The sequence below is a fragment of the Uloborus diversus genome, chromosome 9 (genome assembly GCF_026930045.1).
Source record: "Uloborus diversus isolate 005 chromosome 9, Udiv.v.3.1, whole genome shotgun sequence".
In the NCBI taxonomy this organism is placed as follows: Eukaryota; Metazoa; Arthropoda; class Arachnida; order Araneae; family Uloboridae; genus Uloborus; species Uloborus diversus.
The window spans coordinates 144,735,369-144,757,293 of NC_072739.1; the positions used below are offsets into that span (position 1 = coordinate 144,735,369).

At 30.7% G+C, this 21,925-nt stretch overlaps 1 protein-coding gene across 1 annotated transcript in view; it reads left to right on the top strand.

Moving 5' to 3' along the window:
* LOC129230547 (paired amphipathic helix protein Sin3b-like) overlaps positions 1 to 21,925 on the top strand; it is a 101,295-nt gene that overhangs the window by 21,969 nt on the left and 57,401 nt on the right. The window contains exons 6-15 of the mRNA XM_054864950.1: positions 432 to 554; positions 887 to 967; positions 5,169 to 5,255; positions 7,241 to 7,359; positions 10,842 to 10,978; positions 12,223 to 12,320; positions 13,420 to 13,536; positions 13,934 to 14,091; positions 16,512 to 16,592; positions 19,845 to 20,028. Of these exons, the coding sequence (XP_054720925.1) occupies positions 432 to 554; positions 887 to 967; positions 5,169 to 5,255; positions 7,241 to 7,359; positions 10,842 to 10,978; positions 12,223 to 12,320; positions 13,420 to 13,536; positions 13,934 to 14,091; positions 16,512 to 16,592; positions 19,845 to 20,028 (1,185 nt within the window). The remainder of the gene's footprint in view (positions 1 to 431; positions 555 to 886; positions 968 to 5,168; positions 5,256 to 7,240; positions 7,360 to 10,841; positions 10,979 to 12,222; positions 12,321 to 13,419; positions 13,537 to 13,933; positions 14,092 to 16,511; positions 16,593 to 19,844; positions 20,029 to 21,925) is intronic.

Below are 21,925 nucleotides of genomic sequence, written 5' to 3' on the forward strand. Positions count from 1 at the left end.
AAAAGCTTCTTTTTTTTTCCCATCTGCTCTCAAAAAAAGCAAGCATTTGTTTAAATGTTGATTCATTAATGCTTTGAATGGCTGAAGAAAGTTTTTGATGTCATGAATTAATCATATAGAATTTTATTAATATCTAAATATGTGCTGAATAGATGCGTAAGCATGTTGCGCTTAGCCCTTAGAATGTACTTCAACAACCTTTCATTTCCTTAATGACGTTAAAAAATATTTGAGTACAATTTTTGTAAAAATATTATTTAAATGGGCTTTTGCTAAGAAGGTGTAACAATTTTTACGATTCGTAACAATCAGAAAAGCGTTGAGTTTTGCTTCAATGTTCAAAAAGTTAAGTTTGGACAGATTTAAATTTATCTTAAAATATATTTTTTTGTGTAGAATTTTTATTTCACATTTGAAATTGTTTTGTTTAGGAAGAAAAAGCTGCCTTCTTCAAGAATATTTGCAAAGAAATCATAAAGTTATTTGAAAAACATGAAGACTTGATTGAAGACTTTAAAGTCTTTCTGTCTGGAGCTGAAAGTTTAGAACTACAGGTATGTTTTTGCATCAAATATTTGTGAACTTAACCAAATTATCTGTCAAGTACATAATGAATCCATTGCTTATATTTTTCACTAGTATATTTTACATTTGTCTTAGTTTTCTAATGTTGGTTTCAATCTATTATTTATTTTATTTCGTTTTGTGAAAAAAATATATATATATATACTGTCTCTTTTTTTTGTATTAACTATGTACTACCAATATTTTGACACTTTTTCATTACTTTTAAAACCGAAGCCATAGATGCTATTTATCAGTATATACAATTAAGATAAATAAATACTTTACATTGCATTGTTTATTCCTTTTTTTTATTTTAAAGGATAATATAGAACAAAATACTTCAGAAGATATTGAACAATTTTTATTTAATGGTGATTCTTCCAACGTACCTGATGTTCTGGTAAATATGCTATTCCTTCTTATAGCTGCATACTGTCATGTGAATACTGCTTCGAGAAAAACTCAACAGATGAATGTTTTTTCATGATTTGTGGAGAATGAAGATTTGATTTAAATGCTATTAAACTACCATTTTTAAATTTTTTGTTAAAAGTATCAATATCTTCTTTGAACCAAAAACTTTTAGCAGAGCCGAAACATTATATTTTGCCAAATTTGAAAGTTATCTGTAGTTCTTAGGATATGTTGATAAGCTAGCTTTCTCCAAATGGTAGTTTTTATCAGCTGCAGCTGAGCCTAAGACTTAATTATTAGTATTTTCAGTGCCCACATGAGTGGCGACGTTTAAAATTGTTTTTTTTTCTTGATAGAACAAAAGATTCCGTAGTAGCGATAAGTCAAACGGCATTGCTGCGTTACATTCTGTTATTCCCTAAATATCTCCTACATTCCTGAGTTATATTTATTCTGAATTCATGTTGTAAATGTTATTTTTTCGTGTGTTGTAATAAATGTTCAGTAGAGTTATGCAAGCATTTTTATTGTGAACTCACCCCAAAGCGTAAGAGGCTCTACAAATTCTTAAAGCCACATAGTCCGCCATGCTCAACCACCCAATCTTCTTTTAAACTGATCTTTTTTTTCGGCTGGACTGGGGGTTGGTGAAGCAGCTGCTTAGCCTCAGTCTGCATGGGCATCAATTAAGGAAAGGGAAAGAAAATCCACATTTCTATGTTCCTCTGGCTCTTGGGGCACTATATTTTTTAAACCTAAATTTTTACTCTTTCTGATTTTTGAAAAACATGCGAATACTTCTTAAAATTAGAACTGCTTTCTGTTGAGTTGGCAATTTCGAGCTCCTGTGATTTTTACAAAATTTTGGGTGCAAGAAATGCTTGGAGGCTCTAGGGGCGATCCCAACCTCTTGTTACTCGTACTTCCAAAAATTTTTAAAAAGTGGAGTATTATCAGTCAGTTTTCCCTCCTGAAGAAGATACCAATTTATTTCTCCTCTAAAAAAATTAATGTGTTTCAAATCTTTTCTCCTCATTTTATTTCTACAACTTGGCACAATTTTTAATATATAGTGGGAAAAGAAAATTTTATGTGTGCTTATAAATATTTCATTCTGCTGTGTAACTTACTACAGTGAAACCTGTCTATGATACTGTTGGGACCTAAAAAATATTGTTATAGACAGGTTGTTGTTATAGAGAGTATGATTATTTATGCTGACATTTTGCTAGAACCATGGAAGATATCATCAGGGTGGCGACAGATCAGGGAGATCAGGGAAAAGTCAGGGAACTTTATCACTCAGGAAAAAATCCGGGAATTTTGAAAAAAAAAACAAAAATTCAGGGGAAATGGATCAAATGGAGAAAAAAAAATATTTTTCCTTGCAAAATTCAGTACTTTGATTCCCTACGAATTTTTCTGCCAATTATTTGTTTTTAAAAAAGTAAAATAAAAGTGGTGGGATTATACAGTTACCTATATTTTTTCATCTTTTTTCCTCAATGCAGGAACGGCTCCTGGGGTAGGCAACCTAGGCGGCCGCTTAGGGCGGCAAATATTGAGGTTGAAGCTTGTTTTTTTAAGTATGAATATCTGTTCCAGCACCATAAGATTCACTTTCACTGCTTCAATGCAAAATATAAAAAATAATATTAATTTAGAGTGTGTACCAGTGCTTGGATATGCAAAACATAGTTCGGAATTAAATTAGAAATTCATTTTAATTTTAGAGGCAACAAATTGATTGATTCAAAAGTTTTTTGAAAATATTAATATCAATTTCAATGCCATAAGATGCACTATTTAAATATTAAAAAAGATATTATAAATTGTGTACCAGTGCTTGGCTATGCAAAACCCAGTTTGAAATTAAAAACTCGCTTTTATTTTAAGCACTTCGCTATTATTTTTGTTTTATTAATATATCATTATTTTACATTATTATTATTTGTTATTATTCAATGGGGAAGGGGGCGGCATTGTCAATATTGCCTAGGGTGGCATAGCTACTAGAGCCAGCCCCGCTCAAGGTCAAAGTATTCAATCTCAGGATGAGATTCTTATGTTAATTGGTTCCTGGACGTAAAGTATTTGTTTTAGATTTCCTACAATATTTCTCTTTCGATAATTTAATGTACAATTTTTACCAAAAAAAAAAAGAACATCTTTTCAAAATATATTTTTAATTAACAGCTTAAACCGTTTTAAACTGCATTTTATTGAAACCATTATCATTATTAACATAAATCAGGGAGATTTGGTGAACTTAATCAAGGAAAAGTCAGAGAACTTTTTTTTCCAATTCCTGTCGCTACCCTGATCGTTATAGACAGGTTTATTGTTATAGATAGTATTGTTATACACAGGTTTCACTGTAGTACTATCCACTTGCTTAAATGATGCTCCTGTGATTAAGTAACATTCTGTTGGTAGGCTCCTGTGACTTTGCTGTTTAAAATAAACAGAAATTCCAATTATTGTTACTTAATGTGAAATTTTGATGTTATTTCTAAGAAGATTGTTCATGAGCCTTCTTGGTGGCGTTTGAAAGATTCCAAAGTAACTAATAACATCAGGAATATTATTAGAGCATATACTTGAAAAATTGTTGCATACATATATTTTACGGTTTCAAGGGAACCCCTTTTCTATGCAGAACTTTAAAGTTTCTTGACATATTGTTGCAGATCTTTTAGAAGCCTCTTTGCTTGACTTTTAGAGCTTAGTTTTAGAGACTTGCTGCTTAGTTTTAGAGGCTCATAAGTTTATCTATGCGTAAAACAATTTCCCTTTTAAGCCTGGCTGTAGTAAAACCTTTTATTATACAAAGTAACTGGGAACAAAAGCAATTTGGATTAACAAAAATCGGGATAACTTGGGTAAAAAGCAAAACAAGTTGTTAATTAAGCAGATTTATCTTTTATTACTGCAAAAAAAAGTGCTTTGTTACAAAATTACATAGGATTGTTTCACGCAAGCACTTTATCATTTATAGTTCAGTTACAGTGGTGTCGAACTGACACATAAAAAAACCATGATAAAATGAAATAAATACTTTTGTGCTTGAGAAGTAAAATAAGAAATAACAATGTTTAAGTACACAAAGTTCCAGATTACTGCATACATGTGTTTCCGGGTAACAAGTAACTCCTTTCTCAATGCAAAATAAGTGAGCTTTTCGGTGAAAAGACATCCAACAAAGCTCACTTATTTTGCATTGTAAAAGGGGTTACTTGTAACCTTGAAACATGTGTATGCAGTAATATGGAATTTTATGCACTTAAATGTTGTTATTTTTTAGTTTACACCATGATATTTGTTAGACTACAGACTATAGTGTATTGCACCATTTATGCAGAAGTTGTACATTTAGTCGAAACAGAAAACAAATGTTTGGCGTACCTATAGTTCCATTCTTAAAATCAAAATTTAAAATTATTATTTTGGTGAATATATTTTTTTTTCTTTTTTAAACTTTACAAATTTTATTCAGATTAACCCAAGGTTTGGATATACAGGGGCTCAATAAATAAATTTTATTGTATTTAATAATTTTGTAATTTTAAGCTTGGTTAATGGGTTCTTTTTAATTAATTTATTTATTTAGTCAGCACAGAGAAATAAGTTTATTTCTCATCCAAAAGTGTTGAAACCAGTGATCCGATATACCTTTTTTTTTGTGGTTAACTACAGCTGCAACTATCTTTGTTACAAATATTAAACTACAACTACCTACTTTTGAAATGTAGAAGTTAAAAGATGGATAAAAAAACACAAAAAATAGGATAATTTTACACTAATAAATTTTGTTATTTAAAACATAGAAAGTTATTAAAATTTATCTTTTTTTGTTTTGTTTTTTCAGCCAATTTCTCTTTCTAAATTATATTATACCGTTTTTTTTTTTTTTTCAGCCTGTGTAACTAATGCTGACATTTTCCTCAGAAATTGAATGAGTGAAGAAGGAATAATACAGTGAAATCCTGTTACAGCAAATACCAATACAATGAAATAAATTTTCAGTCATAATTTAATTTCTACAACATTGCTTGAATCCAATTACAACAAAGTCCCTTGAAGTTTGTTGTAACGGATTTCACTGTTTTTATTACTTAGTTGAGGCATTATCATATCACTAAATGCTTTCATTTAAGTGCTTACTTTTCTATTTTTTATATATTTAGGAGTCAGGTTATTCCTTTGTAATGGATCCCTCTGCAGCACCTGTTTATAAATATGGAGCTTATGAAGAACACCTCTTTTTTGACAAGGTTGAGATATGATTTATTTATTTCTACAACAGTTTTATTTTCAGGATTGATATACAGTCAAACCTCCATATATCGAACTTCCACATATCGAAAATTTTCTATATATCAAAATCCCAGCAAATTTCTATGTTCATTTCATAGAAAAATTGTTTCTATATATCAAAAAAATCTCTATATATCGATTTTTTTTCGAAACATTCGTAGATTTTTTTCCCACTTTAGACTGTTTGTCTCATGAAAAATGAATGTTAGGAAAGAAAAATATGTTTATTAAAGGATGCTACAAAACTCATAAGGAATCTCGGGTTGAGGGGTGTGTAGATAGGTCGTTGTTTCACTTTGGAGTTCTTAAATTCTCTTAAGTTTATTTCAAATCTTAGTTGTAACCAGTAACATTGTAAAATCAGTTTCAAGTTCTCCTTTTGTCTGTTGATTATCATTCCTAGTCTTTTTAGCTGCAGTAAAAATCATTCAATTTAAGTAGTTTGATTTTTTTACTTTTCTCTCGATTACGTTGTCAAAATGAAAATCCCCTAATGTTGCAGATCAAGTGGAATTGATGATGTATGAAGGTGCAAAAATGTAATTTCTGTTATTTTTTTAATTATTAACTTTTATTTCATCCGATGCTCATATCAATTAGAAATTGGGTTTCATACACCTAAATTAGCTTAAATTTTAATGTTTTAGGACACTTTTAGGATAAAATTAGATTGTTTCTATGTATTGAAATTTCTATATATTGATTTTTTTCCCAACTATTTGCTACTTCGATATATGGAGGTCCGACTGTATTTATTAGATTCCAGTTAAATTCAATCAAAATGAATTTCTTTATTTGAAACAAATATTTTGTTTTAACTTAATGATGATCTTTGTTATTTAATTACTGTGATTGTAACTTATGAATAGCTATGTTGCTACAATTTATGAATTTTAAAGATTTGAAGTGAATATAAATTTTCTTTGGAGCAATTTTGCTCTGTTTCATATTTTATTAATGATACGTATTTTTACTGTGTTTTATGAAATAACAATATTCCAAATATATTATTCAGTGGTCCCTTATTGTGTTTTCCAGTTTATGCAAAAAGTGAAAAAAATGAAGGTTTTTAAATTTTTGAAATATATGGTATGAACTCGTATCATTTTCAAATTAAAACCAAGTTGTAATGCATTAAATTTTTTTCATCATTAATTGGGAGAAAATTCCGTGGATTTCAAATGATTTATTGTGTAATGATACAGTATATTATTTTTATTTATTTATTTTAAGAATAATAACAAACCTTTTTTAATTTCAATTTAATTGGTGCTAGCATTTATCTAGATTAATATAATGATACAGTATATTACTTTTTATTAATTTATTTTAAGAATAACAACAAACCCTTTTTAATTTCAATTTAATTGGTGCTAGCATTTATCTGGATGAATGTGATGATACAGTATATTACTTTTTATTAATTTATTTTAAGAATAATAACAAACCCTTTTTCCTTTCAATTTAATTGATGTTAACAAAAAACTATGTTAATGAGAATCTAAATTTGCTTTAAAACATGCATAATAAAACTGTCTTTTGTTTTCAAATATTGTTGTGTCATACTTCGAGAAATTTGACTCTTTACTATTGCATTTGTTGTATTTCTACTAAAGTAAAAGCTGAAACTGTAATTAATTATTTTTTAAATCTGTTTTCCTGACCTTCTGCAAAAAGGCTAGAGATCGCCGATGGGAAAGGGAAGATTTATTTCTTGCTATACAGTAAATAATTATTTAAATTTTGAAACATTTTGTACATTTATTGAACTTTTTGTACTTGTCATGCCTAAATGGGGGACTGTGTTGAACATTTTCATCGCTATTAATACTTCATGATTGGCATACTGCTGTATTCAGACAGCAATAGTCTTAAAGTAACATTATCGTTGTGATTCTACTTTTAAAGGAGTATAAATAGCAATTTTAAAAATTTCCCACAGGTTAGAACTGCACTGGAATCTCAAGAAGTGTATGACAACTTTTTACGGTGTTTAATGCTGTTTAATGAAGACATAGTAACTCGGTCAGAGTTGCTGAGCCTTGCAACCTCTTTTCTAGGGTATGTTTTAGATTTCCTTACTTATAGTTTTTAATTTATTTATTTATTTAAATGGCTTGCACAACTTACTCATAGGGAAAAAAAATAGAATTTTTAACTCCCCCCCCCCTCCACCTTTTTTATTATTTTTTTTTGAAAATCTTATTACCATGACTTAACCATACCTTAACCCCATAATGCATTTTTTTTTCTTTTCTTTTTTTCAGATAAACTTGTAAAAAAAAGAGTACAGTATTTTTTTACTTATTTATTTATTGGCAGAAAATGAATATATATGTATTTTATCTTTTTTCCTATGATTCCTCTTCAACTGTTAAAGTTTTTATGCAATAATAAGAAATACAAAAATAACTATCATTTAAGAGTAATGACCTTATCTTGAGAACAAACATTCTCACCAGCCAAACTCAAAACACTATTGCATCCAGAATTATCTTCTCTGGATTTTTTTTGGGGAGGGGGGGGGAGGGGGGTCAAAACAGTTATGTAAAGCTATTGTAAATACCCATTGGAAAATTTATAAAATCCTTATACTATTCAAAAAAAAAGTAAAAATTGCTTGAATGCAATTATGTCTGTGGAAGATAGAATTAAAATCCTAGATCTTACTTGAACTGTATTTTACATGCTAAGCAACCCTACACATCGTTTTACATTTTCATGACTAAAAACATAGTATCACTTTTCACTTATAGTTGTGGAAAGAAGCATATAATGCGCAATATTTGATGGTTTTATCAAGTATTTTTCATTTTCAAAAAATATGAAGCATATTTTTATGAAAGTTACATTTTGAAATCCAGCCCTCTTTCGCAACCATCCATATTGAATCACTCATCCCATTTTGGATTTGAACCTTTCCACTGATTTTCAAAACTCTGTGCCATTTATTAAAATAATATAACAAAATATTAGGGGATGCATTTGTCCCTTTACACCCCCACCCCGTTTGGGTACGATACTATAATGATCATCAAAATTAAATTCAAAATAGCCATGAAAATGTTAAAATTTTCATGTGCCTAATAAATTATTTATCTGAGTTTATAAGAACGTTCTTTGAAAAATATGGCTTCTGAAAGATTCTTGTTCTAATAGAACTAATCGCCTAAGGGTTTTTTTTTTTTTTTTTTTTTTTTTTTTTTTTTTTTTTTTAAGGGGGAGAAGGCATTTGTTTGACCCTTTATTTTATATATACAGTAAAACCTGGTTAAGCCGTCACTCAAGGGACCAAAAATTTGGACCACTTATGTGGAGTGGGAAATTAAAGAAGGAAAAAATTGCCTCACAAATACTTTCATAAATAGCTGTAGAATTTAGTGAGAAAAATAACAACTTATGCAACATTGATCATGGTTACTGGAGTCCATCTTCAAGCAGTAATTATTCTACACTATCTTAAAAAATGTTTTACCAGATTCAAAAATTAAGAATGTTATTTCTAAAATTATGTATAACACATTATATATTGATTGAATTTGAAATTTTGGCCTACAGGTTGACATTTTCGTGGAATGACCCACATTACTTAATAATAATAACAACTTATTTTAATGTACTTAGAGTGTATTAAAACAATCCAGTAATGTTGAGTGATGAAGTTATTGTTTACTAAAAATAACTCCCTCTTCTAACATACTTCAAGCTTTAAATCCTGCATCTATTGTACCTTGAACTGATGTCAAATACTGACAAAGTTTCTCCGGGTATTAGATTTTGTCTGTATTGCTAGGTGAAGTTTGATTCATATTCTCCACACTAGCCAGAGTCGCAGCAAGAAGTATGCTTTGCATGACCAGAAACGAGGAGCAAGATTTCAAGGAAAAATGTCTTGCATTTCATTTCACAGCATTTCAACAAAGTCTGACGCTATTTTCTAAGATCTGATAAGAAAGGCCTGATGCTAAGGCCTGTAAGATCTAATAACAAAGCCTGACGCTATTTTCTAAGATCTGAAAACAATTTTTGAGTGACTAGTTAATGGGCGTAAAATTAAATTTGGTGACGAGTAAAAGAGGATCATTTTACATTACTGTGAACGAGACCTTGTCGGGAACAAAGGAAAACAACAACTTAAAAACGGAATGACCACTTAACCAGTTGACTACTTCTTGAGGTTTTACTATATATATATATATATATATATATATATATATATATACGTTTAATAAATTAATATGTAAAACATTAATTAAAGCATATTTTTGAAATATTTTGTTGAAATCAGAGATTAAAATTTTTTTTTCTTAAATTATATTGACACAGTGTAACCTCATTTCAATTCTGGGGGAAGGGGAGGGATATATTAGAGTGGTACCGAGTAGCACTTTGGCCGTAGCCGAGTACTGAGTACTCGGCCTTTCACTACCCGGCCGAGTACCGAGTTACCGAGTACTCGGCCGAGTTACCAAGTACCAATTATGTTTTAAGAAGGAGCACCAACACACATGTGATGAATTTTGAACTCATTGGAATAGTAGTATAGACCTCCTTGTCCATATAATAGTTTTTAAAACTAAATTCCTGCTGAAATTCAATTACGCATTATATAAACAATTTTATTTGTGTCAAAAATTTTACAAAAAAATTATTTTTTAAATTAAAAATAAATAAATAAGAGGTATGATTAATCAAGTTAAAATTAAAACAAATTACAGTAAAATCCCTCTAATGCGGACACTAACAGGACAATTTTTTTTTTTTTGTCTGCAATAGAGAGGTGTCCGCAGGATAGGGGTTTAATGATGTTATTTGCATTGGAACTGGGGAATTAAAAATTGTCCGCCTTTGAGAGGTGTCCGTTAGGAGGGATTTCACTGTATACCAATAAATTATAGTTTTAGTTCGCCAAACATAAATAATTTTAATACAACAAATGTGCGGGAACACTGCAGACACATGTTTCTGCCCCCCCTCCCCCGTTACAAGGAACATCTTTTTCAGTGCATAACATGTGAGCTGAAGAATGTAAAGACATTTGACAAAAAAATCCGACTTTTGTCGGATGCCTTTAAATCTTCGAGCTCCCACTTTGTGCATTGAAAAAGGCATTTTTAATATAAAAATTCCATATTTTCTATACTTACCTTTTTTGCATAATTTTTAATAAAAAAGTTTTATTAACTTTGGGGACATTAAAATAAAGATTTATTCCACTGAAGCATTACAAACTTCATTATTCTCAAAATTTAAATTTGACTTATAAATTTTAATTGTAAATGATTGCATAATATAATGCTTGCTCTTTTTTATATAAATTTTAGCATCTGCCTTGGACAATATTCAATTTTTTGCAACTACTCGGTATTGGCCAAGTAGCTGATCAGAGTTTGGCCGAGTACCGAGTACTCAGCAAATTGGCTGAGTACCGAGTAGTTACCGAGTACTCGATATGTCTCTAGGATATATCTATACTTTTTTCTTTTTCAATGATGCAGTTGACAATGTTACAAGTATGCATAAAAATCTGAATATATTTGCAGAAGGTCACCTGGTCTCCTTAAAGATTTAAAGGATATGCTAGGATTCAATGAATCTGGTGAAAATATTGAACCAGTGCCTATGCGAATAATAACATACGTGCTTCAGCGAAATAATACTGAAAAGGCTTTAGATATTGGTAACTATGGCTTGTTTACAATGCATGCCAAATATAATTTTCTTTTAATCATTCTAGTGTATTTAATGCTGATATGTCAAATGTTTCCTTTTTTATATAATTGTTGCAATATTTCATACATATTAAGTAAAAATTTTTACTTCTAAATTAATTTTGTGTACCTATAAATCAGTACAGTCGTCCCTCGCTACTTCGCGCTTCGACTTTCGCGGCTTCACTACATCGCGTTTTTTTCTAGTTTTTTTTCTTTTTCAAATATAGTAGTTAGCCTTTTTTATGCGCTTGTGTAAACTTTTTTCTACAAAAGAATAACAAAGTATATGTCTTTTAAGTAAGGTAAGCTTTTAATTAAGATCTGATGGGCTAGTTATACTAGTTGAGGGAGTGGAGGTATAAAATAATGTAGGGAATCGCTATCTCATTTTAACCGTAAGCACTAACTAGAAAGTATAAATCACTGTATTATTACTAGGGGATAAATACATCTGTAAATGGTGTTCGACAATGTACTAGCTTTTTAAGTTGTATAGGTAAATGTAGAGGAAGAACGGCGACTCCTCTACGGTCACTAACGGGCAATTGATTCATCATCGAACAAGTTGAGGTTTTTCATAGACTAGTAGTAGTGTGTAAGAACTGCGTGTGTGTGTAGTTTATTTCCCAATAATTAACAATGTGATATCTATTACGTATAACGAATCTAATTTTCTCATTTTGTGCAATATATTAAGTAATACAAAGGTAATGTTGGCTAAGGGTGCTGTTTCATGTCTAGGGGGCTCTATGATAAAAAACCTATTTAAATTGCCCTAAGTAAGTTTTATCCGCTCTAATTAGAAAAATATATACAGAATCCTACTTCGCGGAAATTCAGTTATCGCGTTAAAGTCTGGAACGAATTAACCGCGATAAACGAGGGTTAACTGTAATGCATTTTATTTTTTTCTATGCTCTGACATGAGTGTAATTGTTAGTATTTCAGCCAGCTTGATAAGATTTAATATTTCTTGGTGCAGAGTTAGATATAAACTTCCTGATCTCAGTTTTCTAATAAACTAAATACTCCTTTGGTGGTAACTTTGTTATCATACATTTTTCTATTTTTTGGTTACATAATTAAAAGATAAAAACAATGACAGTCTCTTTCAAAATACTTGAAAGAATACTTGCCCCCATTTTTGATATTTTATCTTCACTCTGCTTGGATCCTTTTTTATTTATTTATTTTCTTAATTTTAATGCAGATTATGCTACTGGAGGAAGAAATGGGGCAAGTTACAGAGCTTTGACAAAAGAACATAAGCAGCCCAAATGCTCAGGCCGTACTTCGTTGTGCAAAGAAGTGAGTTCGACACTCAATATTTTGTTTCTATAATCTTGAAGTGGTGCACACAAGGAGAGAGTTCAGGGGGTCCAGACCCCTCCTTTCCTCTTAGGGGTTTTTTGATTGACTATGATCCTATTTATGTAGTACATAAATAGCTCCCATCAAAATTTACATTAATTCAGAGTTTGTAAATGAAAAAGTAAAATTTATTTTCTTCCTTTCTTCCCCAAAATCGAACTGTATGTGAACATAAATTGTTCTATAATGATGATTTTGCTTCGCTGTTTTTATTTTTTACTCTGAGAAAAGTAAATATATTCATTCTTATGCTTTCTGGTATTTTAATTGAGTATTTGTTATTGATGAATTTATTTTATTACCTAATGCTAAGTAACTATTCAATGGGTGGACCTTCGATCCTGGACCTCTCCCCCTTTTGAAAAGTTCCTGTGTGCACCACTGTAATTGTGAAATTTTGTTTCAGAAAATATACTTACTGTAATCGTATGTAATGTTTTTGCTGTGACTAATTCTTGTATTTTTAAGATTTAGAGTCGTTCAATCATTATTTCTGGGCTATAGGTTTTAAATTGTTCTTAAAAATAATAATAGAAGTTTGAAAATCAAGTCTGGCAAACTCAAGGAGCTTTATTCACAATGAGGTGTGTTGCGCTATATGCTTTTAAATTTGAAAAAAAAAATTTAAAAGAAAAAAATGCCTATTCACAACTTACATGATTGAAAGATTTTATTGGTTGTCATTTGTGTTTTAATTTTTTATATACATGTTTAGAAGAAACTTACATTATGAAACACTGCTCCTCGCCACTTTAAGTTATGACTTTCCTGACTTCACTCTATTGCAATTTTTCCCCAAATATACTGGATAGCCTTTTCTAATAAGCTCAGGTTAACAAAACATTGCTTTTGAGATAATAAAACTGGTGCAGTGAGAGGGAGGTGGGGAATGACCAAAAGAAATCCAAAAGAAAAAAGGCAAAAAGATGAAAATGGTGTAAAATTTGGGAATTATTGGTCAGTGTGATTGACTTTACACTGCCAAAAAAACTATGTGACTTGCGAATGCCAAAACTTATCTTCTCTCTCCAATTAGGTGTTAAATGACATTTGGGTTTCTTTCCCATCCTGGTCCGAAGATTCTACGTTTGTCACTTCTCGTAAAACTGAATATGAAGAAATGATATATCGCTGCGAAGATGAAAGATTTGAAGTATTTTTTTCTTTTTATGTTCCTATGATTTAACTATTATTATTCCATGAGATCTTATAACTATTTAAGTAACATTAATTTCTCTTAACTAAGCAACTGCAATCGTTATGCAGTTCTTTAGTAATATTCAATATTCTCTTTTTTTTTTAGATACACTTTATTTTGCAGAGAACTTCAATTGTATTGTTTTCATTTTTAAAGAAAATAAAATTGTTAGTTTAATCACTTTATTAATAATTCTTGACAGTCTATTATTGTATTTCCCATAATTATAAAACTTGATTTATTTTAACACTTTTTTGTGTGCATTTTCCTCGTTATTTTTGACCCACCTAATTTTTTCAATGTGTCTAATTTAGTATGTTTTCTACTGTCCAAACATTTTGTCTATTTATAGCTTGACATTGCTATCCAAGCTAACCTTCATACAATTGGAGTTTTAGAGAATGTTCAAAAACGAATCAACAAAATGACTACTGATGAAAAGAGCATGTTTGCTTTAGATGATACTTTAGGTGGTACATCAACAGTTTTGCATCAGAAAGCTTTGCACAGGTACTTTTCATTATTTCTCATAATTTGTGTAATTTTCAAACTGTTTTTTATTTACCTTGCATTGCAAACTCAAACTAAATTTATTGTAGCACTCCTCAACAAAACATGTATAACATTGTGGAAAGTTTACGTATAGTTTCAGGGCTGCCACTGGTAACCAAAAAAGCGACTATTGCGACTACTTTGAAGAGTTGCAGACTATGACGACTATTTTTGCCTAAATTAACACAAAAGGGACTATTTTGTAAAAAAAAAAACTGATATTATTTCAGTCTAACAGCAACTAAAGTGTAAAATATACAACAGATGTGAAAAAAAAAATGGAAAAGTAAAAAAATAAATAAAAAGGTTAGTATATGAAAAACCACACTTTTGTAGTAATGTGAACTAGAAAGTAAAAAACAATCTTTGCATGTTAAGTATGATAAAATAATTGACCAACCAATAAACTTCAATGTAAAAAAGGAGTGGGGTGCTGTCTATTTACATTTTTGCAAGGACAACAAATAGAAGATTTAAGACAACTGATGAAGTCCCGCACATGTTTTTTTTTACATTAAAGCTAATTGTTTCATCACTTATTTTATCATATTTAACATTAATTGAAACTTAACATTACTAATTAAAACTCAACATTAAACTTAAACATTTATAAAAATAATTGCATTCGTTGCCTATCCATGAGTTATTGAAATTTGACTCATTAGATCACTGATATCTTTAAGATATTAAACTGGAATTTTGCTAGGAGTTCAGCGATCTACTTGGGTTTTAAATTACGAAGGTTTTATCGCTATCTTTCGTGCATTAGTGGTGAAAATTTAATTACTTTAAACGTTCATATTTCATCAAACTTTCAAAATTTTGGTTCTAAATTTTAGTATAATGAATTTCTTGTATACTATTAAATTTTCTGAAAGTTTGGTAAGCCAGGATGAAAAAATGCCTGTTATGAGCCAAAACCATGCAAACAAAATTGATATTTTTGAAAGAAATGATTATATTTTTGTGAATATAAGGGTCATTCTTCAAAAAGTAACTTTTCTGTCACATGCCTTTTAAAGTAAAAACGTTAAGGAACAATTCATTTAACAATGATTTTTAATTTCATCAAAAATATATCTATTTAAACCTGCCTACAATTTTTTAATAATAATTTTTATTTTAGTATATTTTTGGTTCACAAAATGTGAATTCTCACCTCCGTGGCATGTCACACTCCTTGTGTGACTGTTTATGTTGCTTAATAACTTGTTTAATTAAAAGTATATACTTATTTATTTATTATTCCTTTCACAAGTTTCTCAAATACTAATAGTTTAATTATATTTATTTTTTTAATATTGTGTTTTAGTAGGACAAGGAATCATGTGACACAAATTCTCACCTCCGTTACCTAAGCATAAAACGCCATTAATCATTAACACGTGGCAGTAATGACATCAAGTTTTATTTTCCATGACACAAGGGAGCAGCCTTTTTTATTTTCAGCCATAGTTGAAGTTGTGAGATTTTTGTCGAAAAACAGGAAGATAGATTTTGCTTTAAAAACTTAGTGTGGTTATTCTGACTTCTCACCTCTGAACTTGAATTTCAGGGATGTAAACTAATGTAAAAAAAAGAAGTGAACATGTTTTCATATGTTTAACATGAGCAGATTGTAGCAACGTAGAAAAAAAAATCCTGAAAAATGTGTCTATTAGGACTATATTAATGGAAAATTCCTCACCTCCGTGAATCTCACCTTCGTGACAGACCTTATCAATGTCATTATTTCTGAGTTGAAAATTAATGATGGAAGGGAAATACATCAATAACAGGCAGTCTCTCAAAATTATGAATTGCCAGTACATCCTCAAATTTACTAAATACTATTTTGTAACTTACATTTGAAACTACTAATTAAGGTATACTTTAATTAAGAGAGCTTAATGTAAACATAATTTGATAAAAACAGAATTTGAATTCAAAATTTCAGAATTCAAGTTTTTTTTTTTTTTTTTTCTTTTTTTCTTTTTGGTGTTATTTCAAAAATTTTATATTTTGGGAAGTGAGGCAGCTGCCCGCCCTGCCTTGCCATCCCCTGGATATACCCATGGGTTATACTGATTAATGTGTTTGAGTTTAAGGTATTTTGTGACTTTTTCACACTAAGACTAGAACCAGTAACTTTTTGTTATCTTTTAAAAGTAATCATGTGATGAAATGGTCAGTATTCAGTAAATTGTCATGTTATTGTCAATAAATTCTCAATTGTTGTTGTTCAATTGTCAACATTCAGTAAACTTTTCATCTTACAGTTGAATTTTATAAAACTTTTTTAAATGTTTTCACTTTTTTTATTGCAAACAAATTTGAATTGTTGATTTTTTTTTTTTTTTTTTTTTGGATACTGTTTAAGTTTTAAGTTTTATTTTAAGGATTTATGGTGATAAAACAGATGAATTAGTTGAAGGCCTTAAAAGGAACCCAGTTGTAGCAGTGCCTATCATTCTGAAAAGGTATGGATTTGAATTTTTAATCTGTACGTTACTTTAAATCTGTACCACAGTGCCAGACTAATGTAAGTCGCATCATTACTTACAGGAGAGCATAAAATATTTGTCTGGTATGTACAAAGATTTGGACTCGCAGACTCACACTCTTTTAACACTGGTAAATAATTGTAAAGGAAACTTTTTTTTTAAATTTGTTGTTATTACTCAATGAGAATAAGATTCTACATACAATGCAGCAATTTAAAAATTGCCATTTTTGTGTAACAATACTCTGGCTCTGAGGTACAGAAATGATACAGTGAATTGTAAAAACAATCTAATTTGCTCTTTGATACAAAACCTCAAAATAATAATAATAATAGTAATAATAATAATAATAATAACAATAATAATCATTAATAAATGAATAAAAATATCCAAATGTGATTTTTAGTACCATTTTTAAGTTATTGCAATTATTAAAACATTTCAAATCATTTTTTATGCAAAATATAAACAAATAATTTATTTTTTAAAGAGGGTCAATAAAATGAAGACTAATTATTTACATGTACAGTATAACCTCAATTATATGAAACATTGTTTACTGAATTACTTTGTATAGCAATTTTTTCCCTTAAGCCCATTTTTGGAACAAGAAATAGTTGAACTTTAGCAAACTTTTAAGAGCTTTAGCACACATTGCAAAATAAATGAAGAAAAAGTACTGAATTTACTATACACAATTGCACATCAAGGTATTTTAGCGAGAGAGAAGAAAGATATAGACAATAACTACAATAAAATGCCACTATAGTAACACAGCTGAACTTAAGGCAACATACTTATCCTTTCTCCCCCCCCCCCCTCTTCTGTGTCATGTCTACATGCATGTTTAAAATTTTTCTTGCTATCAAACTGTTTGGTGTTTTGAAGGAACCAAACGGCTGCAACATTGTTGAATAATGCTCGGCTATGAAATAAAGAAAAACAAGAATCTTTTTTGTCTGAGCAAACTAAACTCCAAACTTTTGTAAAATTGCTACTTGTAAAATGCATTTCAAAATTGAAATTCATGTATCAACCTATGCTAGTAGTGTACTAATTTTTTGTTGTTAGCTTTCATGTTTATAAAATACTTTAGATCTTATGTACAGTAGAACCTCCTTAAAGGGATGCATTCAAGTTAGGGTCAACTCTATTTAGGGAATTCCATGTATTTGCCTCTGATTAAGAGACAGTCACAGAGAAAAAAAAAATTGAAAAAAGTGAATAAAAAAGTCGTGAATAGAAATAGTGAATTTACTGGAGTTCAAGTTTAACTTTTCCTCGAAAAATTACATGATGCTATTTCACTTGAACATATGTGAATGAAATATTGTAAATCACTTGCTGAAAGTTAAATGCATGGTTTGCCCTCTCAGCAATTTATTCAAGTAGGCTTATGGCCGATGGAGAGTGCACAGCAACTAACAGTGGCAAGGATTGGGGCTTATGAGGGGGGGGGGGCAAAACGAAAAAAACAAAAGCCATGGGACTTATATTGTGCAACTCTGAGAAGTTGAGTTCCGACTCAGACAATGTTTACCTCTGTTTCGGTAAATAGGGAGGGGTAATTGGCGCTAAGTTGAGTTGAGAAACTTTCTTAGTAGTTTTTCAAAAATATTCCAACTAAAATCCGAGCCAACAACATGTCTATTTTTCACTAAACTCCCCTAAAACAGATAAACTTAGTCAAGGTCACAGCTCAACTAACCAGAGCTGCATAATAGCAGCAGCAAAGAAATGAAAAAAAAAAAAAAAAAACTTCAAAATTTTGTTAGGGAAGGTTTTGAGAATATTGATGCGAGAAGTGGAAATTTATGCAAGTCTAACAACTTAACTCACATTTTTCTTAAGATTTTGTACATAACAACTTTCCCTGAAGAAACATTGAGACATGAGTTTGATTTACATTATTTACCCCAAAGAATTTTGAGTTTTACAAACATTTGGTAGTAATTTAATTCAACAAGTAACGGCTAGTTTAAGTAAACAATTGATTTACTAATATCTAAACAATGAATACTTAAACTAAAAGTTATTGCTTGTGCTAAATGTTTTGTAAACCAATATACAAAGTAAAACAAATAATTTTGTTCCGAAAATTTTGACATGTCTGTTTGCTTTATGAATTCTAGTTTTGGTTCCCAAATTGGAAAATAAAAAAAAAAGCGGGAACCGCCCCGAATCGCCACCACTGGCAACTAACAAACTTTGGATATAAAACTTGAAGTGTGAACGCCAATTGTGATTGTATTGCATTGTAAATTTCATGACATGAAACAAATCCATGAAATCAATTACTTTAAAGTAATTTCTGTATGCCATGAAGCTTTGCTCTTATCCTTTTTTAATTAAATTTTAATTAATAAAGTAATAAAACTTAAAACTTTGAATAATTATGAATTTTATTTAGTATATGTGAGGGGGTGAGAAGCAAAGAGATGTAGGTAGCAAAATTAAAAATTTGGAGATAACCAGTACAAGTGGTAGGTGAACCTCTCCTCTGTCTTGAAGCAAGAGATAGTACTAGTAGCCCTGGTAAGTACTGCTATACCGCATGATTTAGAAAAACTTTTCAATGGAAGCCTATCTAGGACTGGAGTTTTAAACACATTTTACTCAAAACTTGAAAATCGCTACTTATATCCCTTGATTCCTCACAGCCTCATATGAATAACGGGAGTCAAAGGTTTAAAATTTTAAGAGTCTGAGTCGGTCATTTTCTCTTGAAGTCGGCAACTCTGCCGGTGCTTGCAGAGCCGGAGCTGGGCTGATTTTGGTGTAAAGGAGTCGAATTTGAGGGCACTAAATTCCCAGAGTCAGTCATTCTTTCTCCGACTCTGCAGCCCTGTCTATAATTACACCGAACATTAATTTTTTTTTTGATTAAATGGGGCAGTGAGAAGCAGAGGAATGTATGGATATTTTCAAGTTTTGAGTAAAACACATTTAAAGTTGATGTCCTAGGTAGGCTTAATTGAAATATTTTTTGTAAATCATGATGTATAGCAGCACCTACCAGTACTATCTCTTGCCCCCAAACAGAGGAGAGGGTACCTTCCATTTGTACTGGTTATCTCCAAATTTTTAATTTTGGCACTTACATCCTTTGCTTCTCAATGCCTCGTATGTAGACATTGTTTCATTAAATCTCCTCCTCTTTCTTGAACGAAATATAAAATTAGCAGCATCAAGGGTAGCTATTTTAAATGAATTTTTTTTCAATGCCAGGTTGAAAGCAAAGCATGACGAATGGAAAGAGAAACAGAAAGCTTTTAATAACATTTGGAGAGAACAAATCGACAACTACTACATGAAGTCTTTAGATCATCAGGGCATCAACTTTAAGCAGAATGACAGCAAAAGCTTCCGTTCCAAAAGCCTTCTGAACGAAATGGAGATGGTGTATGCTGAGGTAACTTTTTATTTTTTTATGATTATTTCTTTCTATTTGTAAATTAGCTATTGCATAAAAATTAAGTACTGGAAAAATTCAGTGAGTTACCGCCCTATAGCTAGGGCAAAGGCAGTAAGTAATACATGAAATACACTGCCAGCTCAGTCATTCCAGCCGAGGACTGCAGTTTCGTGCTTATTAGCACTCATCAGCCCGGCATACGAGTGACTGAGCTGGAGGTGGAAAACCTCTTAAGGAAGCCAAGAGTGCCAAACAGACTGGTAGCTAATACAGGACACTCTTGGCTTCTTTAAGGGGTTTTTCACCACCTGCTCAGTCACTCCTATGCCAGGCTGATGAGTGCTAATATGCACAAAACTGCAGTCTTCGGCTGGAATTGACTGAGCTGGCAGTGTATTTCATGTACTGGGTGAATGTTGCTTTTTTTTTTTCTTTTTTTTTTTTTTTTTGCTTGAAGCAAAAAATTAGGTGGACGGCATGTAGTCTATGTGTTGCAGGTTAAGCATTGCTGTGTCACAAAAATAAGTTATGTCCGTTTCATTTTACCGTAGTGACTTGAAATTAAAAAAATGTGTATAGGGTAAACAACTACTTTTGGGCATGGTTAAGGTTTTTTTTTTTTAATTTGTTGTTGAACTGTGTTGTTACAGTTCTAGTTTATAGCAAAAAAAGTAATTCTCATGGTGTTAGAACTTAGAAATTGCACTTTAATAGCTGTGAAATTCTCAGTAATTTTCAACTGATTTGTTTATTTATTTTTGTAAATTAGAATACACTGGTTTGACCAGTTATGATCACTTCCGCCTAGTAATGTGTATACTAAAAGCTAGTTATGGTCATGCTAGATGAATTCAGTTATTTTCAGAAAATACACACAAAAAAAGTTTTTAACAATAGTAAAACACTTATTTTTCTTACAACATAATCAAGCTTAAAGTATCTTGACACATCAATTCAAAAAAAAAAATTAAATAAAAAATGGATAACTGACGAATTGCTTTTGAAAGGTTCGTCTAATAAACAACAAAAAATAAATAAAAAAAAAAACATGCATAGAACTATTCTACTGTTGCATATTTTATTTGTTGTTTGCCAAATTTAACTTTTGTTTTATCATCAATCCTAAATACTAATCTGGAGTAAGAGTAACTAAAAAAGTTATGTTCATGTATGCCCATAACTAAAATATGTACTTTTAATTGGGTTAGTTATGGGCACATTAGCTTGGCATAATCTTAAATATTTTAGTTAATGGTAAAAATATACATATATCATAGAAAATAGCTATCCAGGAAACTATACAATTGTGTAATGATGAAAAACATTATAAAGGCAGCAAAAAAGAGCATAGTAAAGCATGTTTCGGGATGCATACATTTTTGCCCTCATGTCCCCGTTATTAATATATTAGTGTCAATTCAGAGCCCAGTGGCTCAGCGGTAGCGCTTTGTGCTTTCTCACAGCAAACCCAGGTTCAATACCCTGGTTGAGCATGTTCTACTGGACTGTTTATCCTTTCAGTGGACTGATAAAAATGAGTACCAAACATGCTTGGGAACTAAACCCGGAGTTCTCTGCGTTCAACTGACCACCTAATTGGCACATATGCCTACATCCCAGTGCCGTTGGTCAGGGAAAAGGAGATGCACAGTAGGCCTTAGCCCTTATGGGCTGTTGCACCACTGGGTTTGGTTTTTATTGTCAATTGTTAAACCTTTGAGGCACAATGGCAACAAAAGTTGCTTTAACTGTGCCTCAAAGAGTTAAAGCAACTGTATTTCAAAGCCAATGTGGGGAATGAATGCTGTCTGTCAAACGGTTTTCGATAGTAAATGGCTCACATTTATCTTTTTTCAGAATGCTATACAAATCTACAAACAGTCATCAAAACAGT